The sequence below is a fragment of the Artemia sp. Qi Xiang Cuo genome, chromosome 14, assembly GCF_049724085.1.
Source record: "Artemia sp. Qi Xiang Cuo chromosome 14, ASM4972408v1, whole genome shotgun sequence".
NCBI lineage: Eukaryota > Metazoa > Arthropoda > Branchiopoda > Anostraca > Artemiidae > Artemia > Artemia sp. Qi Xiang Cuo.
In genome coordinates, this window is record NC_142807.1 from 12,595,545 (window position 1) to 12,618,409 (window position 22,865).

At 32.7% G+C, this 22,865-nt stretch overlaps 1 protein-coding gene across 1 annotated transcript in view; it reads left to right on the plus strand.

Annotated features, from left to right (window-relative positions):
- The first annotated feature begins 754 nt into the window (after nucleotides 1-754).
- Papst2 (adenosine 3'-phospho 5'-phosphosulfate transporter 2) overlaps nucleotides 755-22,865 on the plus strand; it is a 34,926-nt gene continuing 12,815 nt past the window's right edge. The window contains exons 1-4 of the mRNA XM_089100844.1: nucleotides 755-1,033; nucleotides 15,449-15,667; nucleotides 20,271-20,436; nucleotides 22,169-22,359. Of these exons, the coding sequence (XP_088956970.1) occupies nucleotides 851-1,033; nucleotides 15,449-15,667; nucleotides 20,271-20,436; nucleotides 22,169-22,359 (759 nt within the window). The 5' untranslated portion in view covers nucleotides 755-850. The remainder of the gene's footprint in view (nucleotides 1,034-15,448; nucleotides 15,668-20,270; nucleotides 20,437-22,168; nucleotides 22,360-22,865) is intronic.

Consider the following 22,865-nt stretch of genomic DNA (forward strand, 5'->3'; position numbering starts at 1 on the left):
GATTAATTAAATGATTTTTCCTTTTAACTCATTTTCAGTATTTATCGAGCAGGTAGGCTGGAAAATTTTTAAGGACTGCTTTTTATTAAACTTTTATAAGAAAATTTTGCTCTGATTAGTTAAAAAAAAAAAAAAATTATACTTCCTCATGACGCAAGTCTTATTAGAACAACATATATCTATATCAGCATATAAATATTATACCTCCGTAACTATCTCTATATCAGGCACAAAATGAAAAAAATTAAATGGTTTTTCTAAGACATCTGAGAAATTTGGCGTCGGCTTTTAGTTTTCCTTCTTTTACTCGAATTTATTATCCAAATTAATGGCCTTAACCCGTCTTGAAGGGATTGAGGTAGTAATATTCCTTGCCAGTTGAGATTTTAGATCCCGAGAAGTAAAAAACTGGGAAGGGATTTTTTTTTTACTTTTATTGTAGTTTTTTTTGCCAGAATGCCGCAAATAGAAGGATTACTTATGTCATTTTTGCCACTTAGTGCTGGAATTTTTTTGGAAAACGGATGATAAGAATCATTTTGCTATAAAGAATGCAATACAGGAAAACAGATAATTCTAAGTCAAAAAGTACGCAAATGACCCTCTCCTGTCAATCAGGATTTTAAGACTTTAGACGAGGACATAGACGTCAATTTTCGGCCTGTCTGACGCGGCCCTGATTTGGAGGAAAATTTATTCGCTTAATTCTACCTAACATAATTTAGAAAAGAAGTCGAAGGTCAGCTATTTCATTTTGGCCTTCTCTGAAAATTTTTCGATGCAAAAAGAAACACCCATTGTACTCTACTGATTTTAACAACCAAAGCTTCTGGTACTAGCATATTATCTCATGGAAGATCCAAGATACATTCAGAGTGGTCCTGTTTTACCTGTCACTATCAGGGATGGTCCAATTAGGTCAAATGAAAGCAGAATTCTCTGCTTTCCTATAAGTCGTTTTTCTAAGACAAAGCAATTCATTTTCTGTACATTTGGAGTCTTTGTCTTCTACATTATATATGGATACTTTCAGGTGACTAGACTTTATTCAGGTTCAGCCTTATTTGCAATCAAGTAGGCTAGGTCTAAAGCAATAGGCCTACTCCCAGTTGGTCTACTTGGACAAATATTTCACTAAAATGTACTTTGGCATTTCCACATTCCAGAATGTAACACTATAAAATTCTTGTAACTACTCTAATGAATTCTAAAATTCTTATTTTAGCTAGGCTATGTTAGGCTAGGCTATATTATTCCAATAAATATATAAAAGATTCCATAAGTGGTATAGCCTAGGAGCAAGGGAATACACCACTCTTTCTCTTTTTTAGCCTATGCTCTTTCTAATATAGTAGGCTAATCAATTTGGTAAAGGTCTAGATTAGGGGCTATTCAGAAGGAAACTTGTTAAGAAAACAATTTGTAGACTATCCCACATAATATACAGAGTTATTGTGGTTAAAATATTTTGACTAGCTCCACTATACTTTACCCTTAAATCCCTTAATGTGCAAATATATGGCTCAAATTGGTAAAGTTCTAAACTTTTGTATAGTAGCTTTAAAAAAATATATTCTTTCAGGTGGGTAAAGGTACCAATGATTTTACAGTGCAATTTTAGAACCCCTGTCAAAATAGAATAAGTCTGCTTAGATGTGACTTGGAGTACCACCTCTTGAAGCTGTTTTTGTATTTCAATGATAATGAATGTTGACACAATATCCAGTACACCCAGATAAGAAAAGAACATTTAATTCAGTCAGTTTCCTGTTTTCAACAAGCTCCTGACAATTTTTCAGGTATGCAATGTTCAAACTCCTGTTACCAGTGGTGTTGTTAGAGGGGGGCAGTTGCCCCCCAAAAAATTGGAAAAAAGCTTTTATATAGCCCATGCTCCTTGACTCTCTGGATGTGGAACTTTTTTGCCCCCTCAATAAAAATGCTGGAGCTATGCCCCTGCCTGTTACTTGGTTGTTTAGGCCTATTGCAAAAAAAGTTGGGATTAGCACCAATGCATCAAGATACATTTGATTTTATCTGAATTCTAAGTCACATTAGCTTTTTCTGGATAAAATTAAATTAAAATGGCAAGACATATTGCATTGTCAAAATTAGGTTCCAAGTGTCAAAATTCTTGTTTAATGTAGTGGAATAACAGGCACACTAAGAATGTTCCTTTAGTCAAATTCAAATGTAGACAATGGTTTCTATAAATTGATTTATTTCCATTGTGAATATCTTATGGTAACCTTGTCAAAATTTAAGCAGACAGCAACAGGCCCTGTCAAACTATAGGTGACTGTCTAAACTTTACTTAATGTGTAAAACAAATGAGAAATAATTGGTGTCAAAAATTCCAGGGTCCTCTGATGAAAATATAGCTGTCAAATTTATGGGTGCCTGCTACTGCCAAAAATTGCAGAGGTTCACATAGAAGTAATTTTTCCCTTTCCTTAGCACTTATTGATGAAACTAAAAAAAAAATTAGGTCAGAAGTTGAACCACAGCTTGACAAATGCTATACTGTTTTCTTTAGCAACAAAAAAAAAACAAAAAAAAAACAAGGTGCCATATTTTTTTGGTAGGATTCTGGACTTTGCTGACAAAGGACAGTCCAAACTAAAAATTTTCAAGTGGATTAGAATCACAGATCACACTTTGAAATGGCTGAATGTTGATGACATTTACACTGTCAACAATTAACAAATCTTTGCTGGGCCATTAAAACTGACAGGAAGTAGGCTATCCCAGATAGCATTTGCAGATGCTATTCCTGTGTCATATATCCAACACTTAGAAAAAAGAAGATTTAAGTGATCTAGGTCACAATATCACACTCCTTATGATTAACCAATTTTGTTATACTACATACTTGAAACAATTTTGTTAGTTTTATTACTTCTAATTTTTGAATAGTGTTTATACTTTTGTACATTAAATGAAGTTGAAGAAAAATAAAGAAACAAGAATATACATGTTGAATACACCAGGTTCCATCTATAGGTATTCCTCAAGTATTTTGACTCATGTTGAATTGGGTTCTGACTTGTGTCAAAAACAGGTAATTTTGTTGTTGTGTTGAATTTGTAGGTGAAAATGCTCTAATTTTGTAAATTGGAGTTTTGCACCCTTTTCAGATAAAACTTCAAACTTCTCATCAAACAGTTAGATTCCTAGATACTGAAACTCTTTTCAAACCAAAAGTCTTTAAATTAGGACTTCTGGAGTAGAAAAAATGTTTTTTTTACAAAAACTCTTGAATCATTGGTACCATTACCCAAATGAATTCAAGGCCAAAACATACTCTAGGAAGGTTTTGCAAATCTACTATGTTAACCCTCTTCTGATTTCTAAGTCTTATAAATTGCCTATTTGACCAGTTTATAGCATACCTATCAGAATTTTAACAAAACAAAAATTATACCTTAATTTTCAGATTTTTACTGGTTTTAATTTTGAAAAATGCAATTCCTGTTGTTTGAGTAGAATTTTAAGCCATATTAATGTTTTTTTGTCTAAATTTAGGAAATGTATTTGTAGATCTTTGAAACTTCATAAATTAAAATTGAACAAAATTATGAAGCCAAAAATACTATTCTTGTACTTCCCTGTAGCAGAAGATCTGTTTTGCAAGGTTTCACTTTTATATCACAAAGATTCTAAAACGTCTGTGCTATACCTAGAGGGAGAGAGGTAGGCACTTCAAAATACCTTCCTTGGCATGCTTTAGTCTTTAAATTCATCCCTGAAAGTTTCATTTTCCTACCCTAACCCTTTTCCAAGATAGCAAAAAGTAGGTTGTCTTGAATTTTACCATTTATCTCCACAATAGAAGTGGGGATAAAGTACAATAGACCCATTGTCACAATTTGTGCATACCATGAAATCATGTTTCCTTCTCAATAACCCCTAATCTAGACCATTGCCATCAATTCACTTACAACTGCACCCCCACCCATGATGGTTGCACACAAAGCCCCAATAATGTATTTTATCATTAGGCTACTCAAATCTAGTCACACATTAAAGGCAAGCTCCTAGATTAAACTGGTTATCTTCTCAGTCTAGAATTTATTAGTGTGTGTGATTAGTACATAATTTTCCAAAATATTGTTTAAATTAAAAAGTAGGGTATATAGTAATGGAAGGAAAGATGGCAATCTGATTAGTAGAAACATCATGTCATAAGTAAGAACTTTGTTCTTTATTTTATTTTAAACAAAGAGAAGAGTAAGCCATAGACTTGTCTTGTTTAGTGTTTTCTTTTAGTTTTATATATTCCTTTGGCAATATGTAGGACTTTGAAGGGGATGGATGCAAGCTATTTGTGAAACAATTAACTTTCTAGGTGGTACAAGAGATATTTTAAATGTTGGATTTAACTGTTAAAGTTATGGTTAGCTGTCCACTTACTGGGTATTTTACCCTATAGGCTACCACTTACTTTCTTGAGGTAAAAAAAGAGAGTTCTGAATTGCTCAATTCTATCAAATACTTTAAATTAATCATTCTTTTACTTCCAAAAGAATAGGATCACTGTAACCTCTACCCAAAAAGTTTATAAATAAACAAAATGCCAATCATGTGACTTCTATGCACTGATGCAATTTTTCTTAAAAGGCCAAGAGGTTTTAAGGCAACTATTATAAAAATTGTATTTCCTGTTTTAATTTGGAATGTTGACTCATGTTAAAAGGATGAAGTACTGTTGTTTTGTAAGATATAAGAGTTGTGATATAAGAATATATAAGAGTAAGCCATAGACTTGTCTTGTTTAGTGTTTTCTTTTAGTTTTATATATTCCTTTGGCAATATGTGGGACTTTGAAGGAGATGGATGCAAGCTATTTGTGAAACAATTCACTTTCTAGGTGGTACAAGAAATATTTTAAATGTTGGATTTAACTGTTAAAGTTATGGTTAGCTGTCCACTTGCTGGGTATTTTACCCTATAGGCTACCACTTACTTTCTTGGGGTAAAAAAGAGAGTTCTGAATTGCTCAGTTCTAATAAATACTTTAACTTCCAAAACAGTAGGATCACTGTAACCTCTACCCAAACAGTTTATAAATAAACAAAATGCCAATCATGTGACTTCTATGCACTGATGCAATTTTTCTTAAAAGGTCAAGAGGTTTTAAGGCAACCATTATGAAAAATTGTATTTCCTGTTTTAATTTGAAATGTTGACTCATGTTAAATGGATGAAGTTCTGTTGTGTTATAAGATATAAGAATTGTGATTGGAAACCTGGCTAGTCATTTCAGAGGTTTGACAAAAAATATGTTTGAAGGGTCAAGTGACAAATATGTCAAAGTACACCTAATAGAATTACATATTTTTTTGGTGTCTTTCATGGCCTAGAACAAGATAAGGCCAGTAATGGTTTTAGGTCTCATAAACTAGGGGACAAGGTATGCAAAAATAATTGTCAATTAAGTGTACCTTAATAGGAGCCTAAAAATATAAAATAAAAGAAATTTAATTTCAGAAAAAGCTAGGGGGGGCAGCTGCCACCCCTTCTCAGTCCTAGAACCACCACTAGAGAAGGCATGAGCATTTGCTTCAATTTGTAAATCTGCTATTATCCATCATTGTATGTTTGCTAAGTTTGTGTATTGTTAACAATCATTGTCACTCAGGATCAATCTTAAAGCTGAATATGTGAACCTTCATAGAAGGCTAGCTTTAGTAGGTTTCTCCTTGGCAAAGGTTTTGAATGAACAAAGATGAGACTTGGCTCTCCATTATGTTTTATATCTTTGCTGAATGCATGTCATTTGGGGGAGAGTAGGGCAATCAGTGACATTTTAGGATTTCTGTTCAGGGAGGACCCACCAGCTAAAAGCTACTGTAAATCCAGAAAATTACCAGCAACTATTACTGTCATAATTTCCTTTTTGAACTTATTTATTGCTATGCAACTAAAAAAAAGAAACAATAATGAGTTAAATGAACCAGATTAAAGAGCTCTAATCATGCTAAAATCCTTGATTCAGATACAAAACAGTATAAGCCCTGCAAATACTTCTTATATTTTAATCTTATGTATTTAAATCATTGTTGAGATGTTTGTATGGACCAACATAGTTGACAACAATTGTAGATATACACCCTATAGAAAATTAATCTAGACAATTGGCATCAATGTGATCCTGTTACTAGACTAATATGTTCCATTCTTAACATTCAATCTTTCTTGTGCATTTGAGAATGCAGAAAGAGGAAAATGGTGTATAAAGCTGCAATAAAAAAAATGCCATGAATGACCAAAATGGTTGTTCCAGGAATGAAATTAGCCAAGTACCTTCTACCTTTTCCTTAACAACTGGAACAGTAAAAGCCAAAGCGCCATGTGCATCAACTACATGCAATGTCTTTGAAAAAAAAATGATAAAGAGACTGTAGGCAGTTTTGTTTCACCATTAATATACCTTTCAACATATATTGTGCTTTCTTTTCAAAAATCACTGAGTCACATTGAGTAAAATACTAGCAGGAAAGCTTACACACCTTTCAACACGGTTTAACATAATCACAATACAGTAAGAAATAAGACTTGCTGGAGACTCAAGCAAAGGGATGGAATGACCAAGGGAATGACAATTCTTGGCTAAGGTCATCAGATAGATCTTAAAAGTGTAGGATCTTAAAAATGATAGACCTAGATAGATATGTAAAGGGAGTAAATTTTATTGCTGTGGTTCCAGCGTATTATTGTAGCATACAACAAAAATCAAGGGGACTGCTGAGAGCAAGACATTAAACTCTTAATAATTCTGAAATGCTATTTGCCCTCATTTAATTTGAAATATATTATGATTTATTAAGTAAGGCTAGAAATTATAATTGGCAAAAACTATTTAATGCAAGGTTCATTTTTTTTTGTCAAAACATAAAATTGGACTGGGTTAAGATGCACATTTTAGATTAATCTTTCATCAAATGAACATTAATGCAGCAAAAATTATGATGGTACTAGTATTGTTTGAAGTTTGATAGGTTAAGGCAACTCTACAAAAGTAGGTACACACCTTGAATGCCAGGTGCTGATAATCTGCCAGTGAGCCTCCATCACTGGATGGTTGCAGAAGCATGACTGTCTGCTTAACTTAATGTTTGTTGGATGTGTGTGTGTATTATTTGTAGTTTATTGTGTAATGTTTCTGAAATTAATCAAGTAGTATCTTTGCATGAATAATACTTTTCTTTGTTACTGCTGACAAAAAAGAAATGTGCTATTGAAAGCTCAGTGCCTGCCCATGCCATCCTTCCTTTTTTTTACCATTTGGTCTTTAGCATCCATTATAAAATCATTTCCCAACATAAGTTTTCAAACAGCTTGAAAACAAATTTAGGCTTAAATTTTTCAGGGGAGGGTCCCAAGAAATCCCATTTATCCAAAAGGGCATCCCATACTTCCCAGATGTGGACCCCATCCTGCCCCCCCCCCCCCATTAAAAAAATCAAATACTGAAATCCCACATATGGCCAAATGGCATCTATACCATTTTACACTTTTTAATTTTACAAGTTTACTTAAGTTAGGATGAAAATCTGGTTAAGGTTAAGATTAGCCTACTTACAAGGTTAAAGTTACTCATAGGATAGAGCTCCAATAGGCCTAGAAATAAAGAAATGTACAATTTGATTCCCTATCCTAAACTCTTTGTAAAATAATGACTACTGTTGTTGACACTTACCTGTGCCTTATATTTCCCTTCTTCGGAGAGCCAATCTAGTTACCCTTAAGGAAAGGAGAGCAAAAATTTCGTTGAGTTTCGCTAACAATGCCCTTCACAACCCTCGTACAACTGCCCTTTTCCCTAGTCAATATTCACCCTTTTGACCCTACCTCCCATATTCTGTTTCAACAAAAATCCCCTTTCTTGCCCCAATAACAGTTTCCACTGAAATGTATAGAAAAGCTATTTCTAATTTTAGAATGGCATTTTTGAACTGTCGCGGGTTACTAAATATTTTTGGTCAAATATCCCTGTTTATTTCTCATCATAATACAGATGTCTTCGCCTCTTGTGAAACATTGTTAAATGATTCGACAAAGACATTTATTAATAAACAGGATTATACTTTTTTTTTCATAAGAATCGGATTAATAAAAAACAGGGAGGGGTAGGTTTTTTCATTAATTCAACAATTCAGTCAGATCTGGTGAGCAAATTTGATCACCTATATCTTGAAATGGCGTTTGAATTTTTTGGCAGTTAAAATAGATGTAAATGGTATGAAAATTTTGTGTTGTGTTTTTTACCACCCTCCAAGTTCTCCTGCTTCAAGGTTCATGGAACTTCTTGATGATTTTGTGCTTATTGCCTCGAAAAAGTATCCAAAAATAGTTTTCATGGGTGACTTTAATATTGATTTATATAATTCTAATAATTCAAGTGGTAATTTCCACAAAATATCTTCTGACGGGGCTGACTTGTTATCAGTTTGCTTATCCGGGGGTCTCTTACCAGCTTATGGAGTCCCAACAAGAATAACAAAAGATTCTGCTTCCCTTATTGATAATTTGTTTACAAATCTGGAACTTAAGTCTAGTGATGTGGTTATTGAAGATTTTTCAGACCATTTGATGCGTGTGACCAACTTTCACTTGATTACAGAGTTTAATAGGCCTACTAAAAGAAAAATTAGAATGCCTAATGGAAACCCCGTAAGTAAACTTAAAGTATTGCTTTCTTCAGGTGACTTTTCTTCTTGTTTAGAGTCTTCAGACCCTGAATTTGCTGCTGAATGTTTTGTGAATCAGTTTAAACGTTGTTTCAATAATGCTTTCCCTCTCCAGCAAATATCAAGAAGAAATAGTATAAAGCCGATTAAGCCTTGGATATCTCCTGGATTGCTGGTATCAATAAAAATAAGAATCTGTTATATAAGGCATACTCAATGCATCCATCTGAAGTTGAATTAGCTGAATTTTGCAGATATAAAAATTATTTAACAAAAATTTTAAGATCAGCAAAAAGTCATTACTTTGCCGAAGCATTTGTTGAAGCAGAAGGGTCCCCCAAGAAGACATGGGAATTGGCGAGGAAACCGCGTCAACTGCTGGAAACAACCTGGCCCATCATCTGGATAATGAAACTGGAGAGGACTTTCAATCATATCTACCCCCGTCTCTCAATTGCTCCATTTTTTTTTACTCCTGTAACCCCAGATGAACTTTTACTTACAACAAACCTTTTAAAGAATGGATATTTGGAAGGGACCAATGGGTCATCGACTAATCTGATTAAGTGCATAGCACCAAATATTGTAAACCCGCTTTCCCATGTGTTCAACCTGTTTTAAAACCGGAAGATTTCCTTCTTGTTTCAAGTCTGCAAGAATTATCTCTTTGTATAAAGGAGGAGACCCGAAGAACCCAACAAACTATCGGCCGATTTTGATCCTGTCTACTTTTGGGAAGTTGCTTGAAAAGTGCCTATATAACCGTATAGTCAGTTTTCTAATGAAATCTAAATTTTTTAGTCCGATGCAATTTGGGTTCCGGAAGTCTCACTCTACTGAACATGCTATTATAGCAATGACTCAGTTTGTTCATGACACCCTTGACAAAGGTGATATTCCTGCTACAATTTTTATTGACATTAAAAAGGCATTTGATACAATTTCCCATAAAATATTGTATACTAAACTTGATAACTGCAGCATAAGAGGCCCAGTTAATGACTTAGTAATGTCATACCTAAAAAACCGAAATCAGTATGTAGACAGAGGGGATACTTCTTCCTCATCAGTATCTCAATCTCAGTCAGTTGGAGTCTCACAAGGATCTATTTTGGGTCCACTCCTATTTCTTATCTATGTTAATGATATCAGTAATAGCATCAAAGATACTGGCCTTGACATATTATTTGCTTATGACACAGCATGCAGTATCAGCAGCCACAACTCTAGATCTTTGAAGCTTATGTTGGAACCAGCACTGGCGAGGCTTATCTTATGGTTTTCGAAAAAAATATAGACTATTAATTGTACTAAGACAAAAATACATCATCTTCTCTCGTACTGGGAAAACAGCACCGGAAATTGGGACAATTAATATTCAAGGCCTACCTATTGAAATTGAAAGAGTTGATGATATTAAATATCTCGGGATAATACTGGATTCAAGTTTATCATTTAAAAGCCATGCAATTTATCTTCGCATGAAACTGGCAAGAAATATTGGTATAATGAATCATCTGAAATTTGTTCTGCCATTTTTTGCCCTGAAATCTCTTTATCATTCTCTAGTGCATTCATATATAAATTACTGTCCCATTATTTTTTTGAATACTTTTAAAACTCATATTCTTCCTCTTCAGAGGCAACAAAATAAAGCTCTGAAAAATTCTATTGAAAAATTGTCTATTGAAAAATTGCCTGCATAGCCCATTTTCTTACGCTAGTAAATCATCAACAAAAAGTAGGTATCAAATTTTAAATATCCTTCCCCTGGATCTTTTCCCTTCTTTCTATTCTGTTCTGCATACGACTAGACACATTCAAGGTCTTTTGCCTGAGTATTTTTTTTTGCATAATAATTTTTTTCAGGATGATAATCAGGTTTTGCATGCATATTGGACCCGTGGCAGTTCTGTTGTCCGTTAGGCTTTAATAAAATCTGAAAGGTCCCGTTTTTCACCAAGGCATAGTGTTATATAAAATTGGAATAAATTCCACAGTTTTACTGATTTGAATAATTCATTGGTTAATAATAAAATTAGATTAATGAATCATTTAATCATTAATTATTAATTTGATTTATTTTCTGGGGTGGATTCTCCTCATTTCACTTTATTTATTTGGTTACTTTGATTTTTTGCGGATTTTGTTTGTTGTTACTGTACGGAGAGTTGAAGAGCAGTCTTTTTATTCCGGTATCTGGAGATAGTATTAGCCTAGTTATTTATTGTAGAGTGTATATGAACCCACACATAAGTTATTCTCACTGTGGGTAATTAATTTGATAGTTTTGTCAAATTTTTTTTTTTTATTGATTAATAAAGAACTTGAACTTGAAAAAAGCTTTCATCCCTTACATAGTTGACATACTCCATAAGCGAATCTCTCCCCCCCCCTACTCCCTTTTTATCTTAGAATTTTAATGTTCATTTTACAAATTTCTTGCTTTCTATTTTTTGGTTGCATAACTAAATTCTTTTTGTTTTAATTTCTGTATTCCCTTTTTAATTTTACAAGTTTTGTTTGTTTTGACATTTTGCTGATTTGGCATTGACCTTTTAGTTTTTATGATTTTTGACATTTTGACATATTTGACATTGACTCTTTTATAATTTTTTTGTTGCTGTTTTTTTTTTTTTTTTTTTTTTTTTTTTTTTTTTTTATTGATGCTGAAGTGTGAATTTGGCCCATTTCGGCTTGTGATAGCTGTTTTTAAGCAATAAATTTTATCTTGTAGTGCAAGTATCATTTGTGCTTTACTGAAAGCAATATTTTTAAGTGATTTCTGTTTTATCAGTATAACATTGAGATATAAATAGATTAATAAAAGCTCTCAAATTTATTGCCATTATATTTTATAATATCAATCAAGTTCCATCAAGATGATATACACTAAATTTTCATTCTAAACATATTCGTTTCAAATGTATAAAAGAGACAAATAGGTTTGCCATTATAATACTTAACTTCAAGAACAAAATAGATTTCTTCAAAAATTACAACTATTCATTTTGGAAGTATAGCACAATTTATGCTAAATGTAAGTTTGCTAGTGTTGATTGGGAATACTGATGTTCCTTGAAGATCAAAGCTTAAACTAATCTTATTTTGTTTTTTATCCTTTTAAACAACCTGTCACTATTTTTTTTATTATTATTAGTGTTTGCTGATGTATTAGTTTAACTGAGGTGTTATGTTTACTTTCAGATTTATTGTCGTTGGCTTAAAATGCTGGCTTGTAAGTTTATTATAAAAGCTGTTTTTAGACTTAAATTCTATTTTGTTTTGATTCCTATAATGGCCTGAGCATTATCATTTTTTATGTTTCCAATGGATTGATTCCAGAATATATATGTTGAGCCAGTCCCACTATTGTTCAGATTATTTTGGGAATTAATTTTTGTACGGGGGGGGGAATGACAGCTTAGGGATTGGAACAGTTGGGCGAGTAACGAGTATTTTTTCGAAAATTATAGAGTAATTAGTAAATAATCACATAGTGAAATCTGTCCCATTTTAAGTTGAATGATCTAAATAATTAAGTGGTTAAAACTTTTATGTAAGAAAACCATTTGGTGGACTGTACAAACAAAATTGGAAGAAAAAAAGTGCTTGGACAGCAGCTGAACTAATCATAATTAAAATATATTCAATAGAATTATTCAAAGCCTATAAATTCCTTAATATTTAGGTACTCTGGTGGTAAATTTGTAATTCCAAACTTTTATTGACTGGCCATACATGTTGACCTTTTAATTTCTGCCATGCCAAGAAATAAAGAATTAAGTCTGTAACATTAATTTTTTATAATTACCTCTTCAAGTTTCTTTGGGATAAAAAAAAGTATACAAACAAAACTTAACCATGGGGCTGTTTCAACCCTTCTCCTTTAGAATTCGGGGCACCATGGTCAGCAGCATCACAAATTACTATGCTTAAGCAGCGTTCACATGCGTGTCTAGCTAGAATCCCATGTCTTGACACGTGTCTAGCAAGACTTCAATGTCTAGGCAACAAATGTTCACAAGTAAAATCTGCTGCTTAGCTAAAACTACAAATTTAGTTTCAAATAGATTACAGTCATTTCTAGCCAGAAATCAAGAGAGCTTATGCGGGCACAACTTTCAAGTTGTAATCCCTATTTTTACTGTCACAAGATAATGGATGAGATAAGCCAAACAGTTCCATTAGTGTGCTTCACTATTATGTCTGGTGTTGCATATTTGCCTAAAATGAAAAAAAAAAACAATTAATGAGGAAACAAAAATTAAATTTCGGTTTAAAAATGTAAACACAGATGATGAAAATAGTGAAGCTTGACACATTCTGATTGGCTGTAATTGAAAATCCTGGACATTGAGTTCTAGAGTCTAGAACTCACAGTCTTGCCAAGCGCCTTGTCTAGCATGTCTAGCTAAGCAACGAATTTTACATTTGAACGGTCGTTGCCTAGACATTGAAATCTGGCTAGACACGTGTCTAGACATGGGATTCTAGCTAGACACGCATGTGAATGCTGCTTTATGGTAACTTGTAATTTTAATTAAACTCCCTAGACTAAAAGTAAAAACGAGTATAAATGGCTCAATACTTGCAATTTGAAAGCTACTGAGTAATTTTTTTCTTCAATTTTTGCAAATACATTTGTTGTTGCTAATGTATTTACTGTACTCATCTATCACAGTAAACTATAGTTGACTATGGTAAGTAGGTTGAAACAAAAATAGTAAAAAAAAGTAGAGTAAAATGCCTGCAAATTTCAAAGATTGGGACAATTATGGTGAATAATAGTAGAAACAGTTGTAGGTACTCTGAGTCTGAAGCACTCTGTAGGCAAATTGAGGCACTTTGGTAGTAATATATGATACCACTTATCTGTTATTGACTAGCCACACATATTGTCCTTTGAATCTCTGTCACGCCATGAAATAAAGAATTAGATCTGTAATATTTATTTTTTTTTTTTTTTACATTTTCATAAAGAAATTAAGCAGGAAAAACTGGTTTATTGTAATGTATGACAAAGAATAAAAAACAAACAACACATTAATTAATAAAAATAATCTGAATATTTCAACTCCACATCTGGGAGCTCCACATCCTTTATGTGGAGAAATTAAGCATGAAAAACAGGTTTATTGTAATGTATGACAAAGAATAAAAAAAAACAACACATTAATTAATAAAAAAATCTGAATATTTCAACTCCACATCTGGGAGCTCCACATCCTTTATGTGGAGAAATTAAGCATGAAAAACAGGTTTATTTTAATGTATGACAAAGAATAAAAAACAAACAACACATTAATCAATAAAAATAATCTGAATATTTCAACTCCACATCTGGGAGCTCCACATCCTTTATGTGGAGAAATTAAGCAGGAAAAACAGGTTTATTGTAATGTATGACAAAGAATAAACAACAAACAACACATTAATTAATAAAAATAATCTGAATATTTCAACTCCACATCTGGGAGCTCCACATCCTTTATGTGGAGAAATTAAGCAGGAAAAACAGGTTTATTGTAATGTATGACAAAGAATAAAAAACAAACAACACATTAATTAATAAAAATAATCTGAATATTTCAACTCCACATCTGGGAGCTCCACATCCTTTATGTGGAGAAATTAAGCATGAAAAACAGGTTTATTTTAATGTATGACAAAGAATAAAAAACAAACAACACATTAATTAATAAAAATAATCTGAATATTTCAATCCTTTATCAACGGAAAAAAAGAGTAAAAAAATATTTAAATCATCCAAAGAACAAGACAAAAAAAAACAAAACAACAGAACTAGAGAAAAACAAAACAAAAGGCAAATAAATAAATAAAACTCACATCTTTACAAACTTCCACAAAACTGCAACACTGTAGCACAGACATTTTCCCGAAAATCTCTAGCAGAGCAGAAATTTCTCCTCTATAGATTCAGATTGACAAATGAGATCTATCAAAAATAAAATCCTGTATTTATTTAAAAGAATTTACAAGAAAAAACCAGGTCACCGCCCTTGATTAAATTTACAGGTTAATAACATTTGAACTATTTAGGTAATCTTAATTTATATATGGCAATAGGTCAACGAGACTGATGCATTATAAATTAATTGGACTTTTTTATTTGCAAGTTTAGCTGCAGTCTGTTGACTCTTTGTTACTACTTTATTTAAATTAAACCTGTTTTTATCGCTTAATTTTTTGTATATGGAAAAGCAGTGTGGCCTAAGAAATTATTTAATTACCTTTTCAAGTTTTTTTTGTCACTAGAAAGTATACAAACAAAAACTTAACATTGGGCCGTTTTAAACCTTCTCCTTGAAAAGTTTGGGAACCATTGTTGGTGACATCACAAGTTAATATGCTTTAAATAGCTTTTTAATTTTTAATCAACAACGAATTTTTGTTGAACTCTTTTGTTAATCAAACTAGAAGTAAAAACAAGTGTAAATCCTTCAATGCTTGCAAATTGAAAGATACTATTTGATTTCTTTTCATTTTTGTGAATACATTAGTTATTTCTATCTCTTACTGTGCTCACCTGTCATGATGAGCAACAAAAACAGTAATAAGGTAAAGTTAAACACTTAAAAATTTCAAAGGCTGGAATAATCAAAGGTAGATAGTTGTAGAAACAGTTGTAGGATAGAATTGCCATTATTTTACTTGGATTTCAAAAGCTGATGCACGATTGAAATATGTAATAATTATTATTAGTATTATTTAATCTTTGTTTTCTCTTATAGGAGTTAATATTCTCTACTGGTGACTTTAAGCCATATGGATTGTACCTTACCTTCTATCAGTTTTGTTTATATTCACTATTTGCATTTATTGAAACAAGGATTGAAGGGAAAACTTCAAGGAGCATACCTATTAGAATCTATTGTGTTCTGGCATTTTTAACAGTTGGCACAATGGCACTATCCAACTCATCTCTAGGCTATTTAAATTATCCTACTCAAGTAAGTTGTTCATTATATATCAGCTCTTTATGTAATATTTTTCTTTGACAATAAATCACATCAGTCTAGTTTTTGTTAAGAAAAAACATTGCTCAGTTGTTTTTTTTTGCGTCCTTTTGCATTGGGTGCCCCTAGGCCTAGGCTAAGTGGGCCTATGCGTAAGTTCTGGCCTGTTTGAGACATAAGAGAATCGGAGACTCTTGCTAGTAGTGAGAGAGAAATAATAGTAACAGAACAAAAAATATGATGGTTTATTCTACTAAACTTCGATTTTGATCTAGATTACTATTGATTTAGGTTAGATTAAAGATTCTGAAAAATCTATAATTTCTAAATAACCAATTTTACCATCAGCAACTCCAAAAGACAACCTATAGCTGATAATAATTGATGATAATAAAATCAGGATGATAGTGTATTATATATGGTAGCCCACAAGTAACAGATATATTACCTTATCTGTGTTTGATTTTAAATTATCTTCATTCAATTGAAATTTTCAATTTTGAACAACCATGAACGTGACACAGCAAAGAACTGGTCATAATGTTGAGTGGGTTTTTTCATTACTTTATGTGATCATTTCTAATGTCTTGATTAATATTAATAATATTATTTAATGATATATTATTAATATTATCTTGATAACTAATTCTTGATTAATGTCTTGCCTATAGAATTGTTTATGTCCATAAGGAAGTTTGGCAGGTTGCATACTATGTGTAAATATAATATTTATGAAATAAGTATTATTTGAATAAAATTACATGTATTATAATTATATGAATAATAATATGAATAATAAGTATTATATGAATAATAAGTATTATATGAAATAAGTATTATTTGAATTATTTGAATAAAAAGCTGCATATTAGGTAGAAGCGTAATAGATAGGGCAGCAGTCACTCAAAACACATGTTTGATTTTACAGAAAGGTTTCCCTTTTTAGGGGAATTTGGAAATTTAGGCCTAAGAATTGACTTTTTTGGCTCTTTGCAGCCTTCTCCTACAAAACTGAAATCACCCGATACACTACCCTAAAATTTAGGCACATAGACTATAGTAATGTAAAAGTTTTACTGAAGTGACGAAAGAATGGTTGAACTTAGCTCCTTGTTATTTTAAAAGTTAGACTGCAAAGAGGACTAATAACTCAAATTTATCACCAGAATTGTTCAGTCTACAAATTTATCAATGAGTTGTAAATATTCATTTTATTAAATTTGTTTATGCTGTTCATCCTTGTTTCAGTAATATTCAAACAATTATTGATGTATGGGTCCAAACTTTAGCAAGTCATGGCTCCTCCTCTCATAAAACATCCTTTTTGCATCACATACGCCCACAAAGTTACAGCCATATTAATTGTAACACCTTCCACACATTGATACATTTTTCATTTCAACATATAAAATATTTTTAATCTACTTTGATTTCCATGTGCTGGGGTCATGCAGTAAAGACAAGATAACCCAAATTCTAATAAAGTATACGATGCTTCTCCCTCATCTAGATGGTGCACCTCAAGAGGGGTTTTCATTTTCTAGGTGCTCTATTCTAATACCCTTGACTGCACTCCATGATTGTCTAAGAAAGTTTATTTTTATTCTTCTTTTGCTACTAGTAACAAACTGTTTTTTTTCTAATACATGCTAGCATAAAGAACGATGTGGGAGGATACTCTCTAAGGAACGCTTGTCCAAAGGAACCCCCTTCACGTGCGATTCCTTTTAATCCCCCTTTCTTTGCTGGAAATTTTCTAACAACCCTGTTTCCTCCCACTCTCAATGTTATTAATCTCCCCACCAAAATTTATGATTGATTTGTATTGTCCATAGATTTTGTGTATGCCAAGGTCGCATAGTCATTGTAGATTATAGTCCTCAATGTAGATTTATAGTCTTGTAGATTATTTCGAGGACTATAGACATAGTCCTCAATGTAGATTTAAAGTCTTTATGGTCTTCTTGTGTGCATAATTTAAACTCATATCCAGTTCCTAGGACCTAGGAGATATATTCTGTGAAACTATGATTTGTACTATCCCTAGTAAGATATATCTGCTATAATTGTCCCAATGAAAATACCAGCACACTCTTTATTAGAGGAGGATATTCCCAAAATTGGTCCATAGGAAACCGCTCCAAAGAGAAGGTTGAATCCAGCATTCGTTGGAAATCTTCCATCTGTACTAAGGCCTTTGATTGTGTAGAATGCTAGTCTAAACACCCACAATGAGCAAGCAAAGTAATAGCAGATGAACCCTAAGCTGGTGCACAGGAACCCTCCTCTGGAGAGAGGGGAGAATCCAACATAAAGAAGTCTAAAGTAATAATAAACGAAAATGAAGAACAAAGAACAAAGAAGAAAAAATATACAGTCAAAATACTTGGGTCACTGAAAATTACTGCGAGTCACAAACAAAAGCGAAGAACAAAGAAATATCCGGTTCGAAAATAATTGGCAGTAAGAATTAAAACAAAAGTGAAGTTCAAAGAAATATGCGGTTACAATACATGCGACATCAAGGGTAGAACGAATCAGAAATGAAAGTGAAGAATGAAGAAATATAGGACTAAAAGATACGCCATAGCGAAATATGCAGGTTAGAAGATAAACAGCAGTGAGAATTACAAGTGACAGCGAGAAAGCGAGTATGACTGGCCACAAATAAAAAATCTAAATAGATCAGGACTTCAAGGAAGAATTCGTATTTTTCCCAGGGTGGTTGTAACTAACCTGTGGGGACGTCATGACAACAGGAAGAGGCTGACGTCTGCAGTTAGAAGGAAGACAAGCGATAATGAGTATCCATATATAGAAGCCTGTCGCTTGCCGAGTGCCGGGGCCCGATGGCGAAGCCACCGGTCTCCTGGTTCTCTCTCTCTCTCTCTCTCTCTCTCTATATATATATATATATATATATATATATATATATATATATATATATATATATATATATATATATATATATATATATGCATATATAAAACTGTTACTCTGCATTCAAGCCTGTATAGCAATTACGTATATTGCTGTTCAGATATTCTTAGGCAATACACATTAGAAAATTCATTAGGTATTGATGCCTTGTACTTTTGAAAACTGCCCATAAACAGTGAATTAGACTAGATATATGATACAAATTTGAGTAAAACTGTGACTGGTTCTTATTTAGCTGGCCTTCATTATTTCTTTCCTATTTCCTTTTTGTGATTGGAATATCACAGTTGTGATTACAAAAACCTAAATTAACCTTTTTGACAAAAATGAGGTCGATACAAGAATTTAGGCAATCATTTGTCTTTCTTGTGCATGACTTTACCAAACTGTAGCCGAGCGGCAGTGTAGCTAGCAGTATCCATAAGTGGTCAAAAGTGGGTAGCAATTTATTATTTTTTTTTATCTTTATTATTATTATTGTATTTTATGTTATCATATTATACATTTTATTTATAATAATTATTTATTGTATATACCTGATATCATTTATTATAATATCATTTTTGTGTTTTATTATTAGTGTAATTTTTTTATTATTATAATATAAGGTTTCATTATTCTACTGATGCTTGAGCACCAAGAAATTATGGAAAATGTTACAAAATGAGAAAGAACGAAGATCAAGCAATAGTGATTGGTTTTACCCACTGGTAAGACCATCTCGTAGCCTATAAAAACGGCCGTTGAAAAACGTTGATAGTCCTACTATAACGGTTGTATATTAGAAATCAGAACGGCATGTATCACAGAAGCAGGTTCAATTGACACCACAAAATGAGTTATAATATCCATGGAATACTTACAACTACTGCAACCGTGTATCTTGTTCTGTTAATTGTATGTATTATCTCCAAGAAAAGAAGGGTTAAGAGGTACGTAAAAGCACAAAATAGCACAAAAGCACAACAGAAAAACCATCAAATAGGCGTTTTCAGCTTGAAAAATAGGTCAAAAGTAATATTTTTACAGGCTGAGCAACTGATTTTGTAACATGGGAAGGCAGTTTGTTATGACCTTACTAGGCTATTACTTGTTTGCTTCTTTGCAGGCATGCCCTTAACAACAGGGCAATCTACTCCTCTAGAATCAACATTACTGAAAATTTATGTATTTGTCCTTCCACGTACCTGGAGGGAGTATCCACTTTTTTCCTGAAACTGGTGCACAGAGTTTTGAGGTGCATAATTTTGCATACAACATGAAGTTTGCTGGTCTCATATCCCCTACTCCCATGAACATTTTTTACATGCGCCCCTTAACTTTTTTGTTCTTTATGGCCTTCCTTCTTGCTATTATAGCAGTTGTAGGGTAATCTTGTTACCGCTCGTCTCTTGCCAAAGTTCTTCCAAAGATATACAAATTTTAAAATGTTGAGATTTACATTAAACAAACAATTTTAAGAGTGGAATAAGAATTTTATGGCAGGAATCTTATAAGCAAGGCTTTTGAGCTTCTGATTCCAATAATCCTAGAAATAATTGTGTTGATACGCCACCTTTTCTTATATTTCGATTCAATTATAATTTTCATATGTTTCCTTTTTATTGTAGAATAATTAACTTACCCACTTTAATTTCCGTTGTTTCAAAATTTTTAGGTAATATTCAAGTGCTGTAAATTGATACCAGTTCTTATTGGTGGAATAGTAATTCAAAGGAAAGCCTATGGTTGTCTTGATTTCAGTGCAGCCATACTGATGTCTTTAGGTCTCACTTGGTTTACTTTAGCAGATGTGCAGGTGTCACCCCGCTTTCACCCTGTTGGTAAGCTTCATTCTTTTATTCATTCTTTCCTTTTTGTCTTTTATTCCAATGGTGACATCTGGTCTCTTTTCTTAGAGATCAATAGTCTTGCTGTAACTCAGGTGTATTAAATATGCGGCCTGAGGGCTCCATGTGGGTTGCAAGCAGAAGAATTTTGGAAAATGTCATTTATTTTTCCAGGAATTATTGGGCCATCATGCAGCACGTCACTCAAGTACATATTTGTTGGGACATGAAACAGACAGGGCATAATCAGGAATTTATTTTGGAAGAGGGACAACTTGAATAAGAAACTCCAAATGTAGTGAATCATGTGTGAATGGGAAGAATTATTGGGAAATTCGTAAAAAAATTTAGATTCCCCGATGTGGGGGCATGGATCTGCATCAATCTATTCAAAGCTTCACTCTTTACATCTTGCTAAGTAGTTCCATTTTTTAATTCCCTTCTTACTAACTCTTCCCACCCTATTAGGGACGATCTGCTTTTCATTTGGTCCTAGATGGATGCCCGAAAACAACCATCTTTAGCAATCTGTCATTGTTCATCTGCAAAACGTGTCCTAACCATTTCAACCTTTCTCTCATTATATCCCTAGGAAGCGGGATTGTACTACGTTTTTCTTACGACTTTCTGTTTGAAATACGGTCAGTAAGGTCATACGTACAGTCATTATTTAAAAACGATCAGAAATTAAATTTTAAAAAGACAAGATTTTCAACTGAAGCTAAGGAGCAACATCAGAACTTACAACAAACAGAACTTGTTACGTATATGAAAGGGGTTGACTCCTCCTCAAGACCTCGTTCTTTACGCTAAAGTATTTTTTAGAATTTTAAAACAAAGCTTATTATTCTAATTAAACAGTCATTGTGTTTCAGAAATTGTTCTTAAAGAACTAGGACAAAAAGTCAAAACTTTAGCATAAAGAGCAAGGTCTTGTGGAAGGGGCAACGTAACCACTTGGGCTCGTACCCACTTGGGATTTCGATATTTTACAATTGTCCGCATCGTTTTTTGTCTTTTCAACATAATATGCCTATTTTTGTGTTTTCTAGAATCCCCCCTCCCACAATGAAAATCTGGATCCTCGTAAAAACTAATTCCTGAGCGCATGCCCTTGACTTCTTGTTTTTTCCTTGTAAACCGTTTAATGTCTACTAAGCCAAATTAAATTGCTAGAGTTTTTACTCCTATCAGTTTGTCGTACTCTTTGGTATTGTATTACAGCTCTTTTTTTAGGTTTTGAAATTGTAATGATATTGCAATGACTGTGCTCCAATTACTTTTGACTCTTAAAAATGGCACTAGAAGTTTCAATTTCCAATCGAATGAGCCCCCTACGGAGTTTTGACGCCAACTCCTACCATACAAATGGGCCTGGTGAAAAAAAATAATACTTAATACACATTTCGCTCTTTACTTAATGCCTATGATATAAATAATGTTTTATAACATATGTAAATTTTATTTTTTATTATAATGTTAGGTTATAATAAATAATTTATATTCTACTAAGCCCTATCAGCCCTATTGCTCTATTACTAAATTACTTATTTTCGACGTAACACCTTAAACTAGGTATTCTTTTCTTAGACCATACTGCCGTTCTTTGACGAACAAATAAATTTATCCCCATTTGAAAATTTATCTGTACTAATAAATTACTGGAGTTTTGTCTCTTACCAGTTTATCACACTGTTTGGTATAGTATTATAGCTCTCTTTTCTAGGTATTGCAATGATATCCCTTGCTTTGCTGTGTGATGCTTTAATGGGAAATATTCAAGAGAAATTTATGAAGCGTTATCAAGCTATCAACAGTGAGATTGTTTTGTATTCATATTCAATTGGTGTATTATACATTGGTGCTGCACTTGTAATTACTGGACAATTGCTACCTGCTATTCATATATGCTCCAAGGTATTTGTAGTTTTTTTTAACATCCACTATGTGTAAATATAGGAGGGGGGGGGGGGAGTCATCACTGGCTCAACCAATAGGAACATTTTCGGCTAAATCTGTTTGGAAAATGAAATATTTTGCAGTTGAAAAAGATTTCAAGCAAATGTTTGTTTTATTCCTAGTTGTTGTTTATGGCTTTCATTTGGTTTCTTTTATTTTTCGCTGAGGACAGTTATTGTTAATGTATATGAGATTTTTATGTAGTAGAGGTCGATTGTTTCAGAAGAATTGCTAATTTCTTAGAATTACGTTGATCAAATTTGACAGAAATTTCATTTTTAATTTTTTCAGATTACAAGTTACTACGCGGCATCAAATTCACCTTTTATGGAGACAAATTTGCATAGCTTGAAGAGATTATTCTGCATGTTTGCTCCACCCTACTTTGCAGCCTCTAAGTCTTAGATCTGGATTTGTTTTCAAAAAACTTTGAAAAAAAATAAATAAATAAGAAGACCATGACC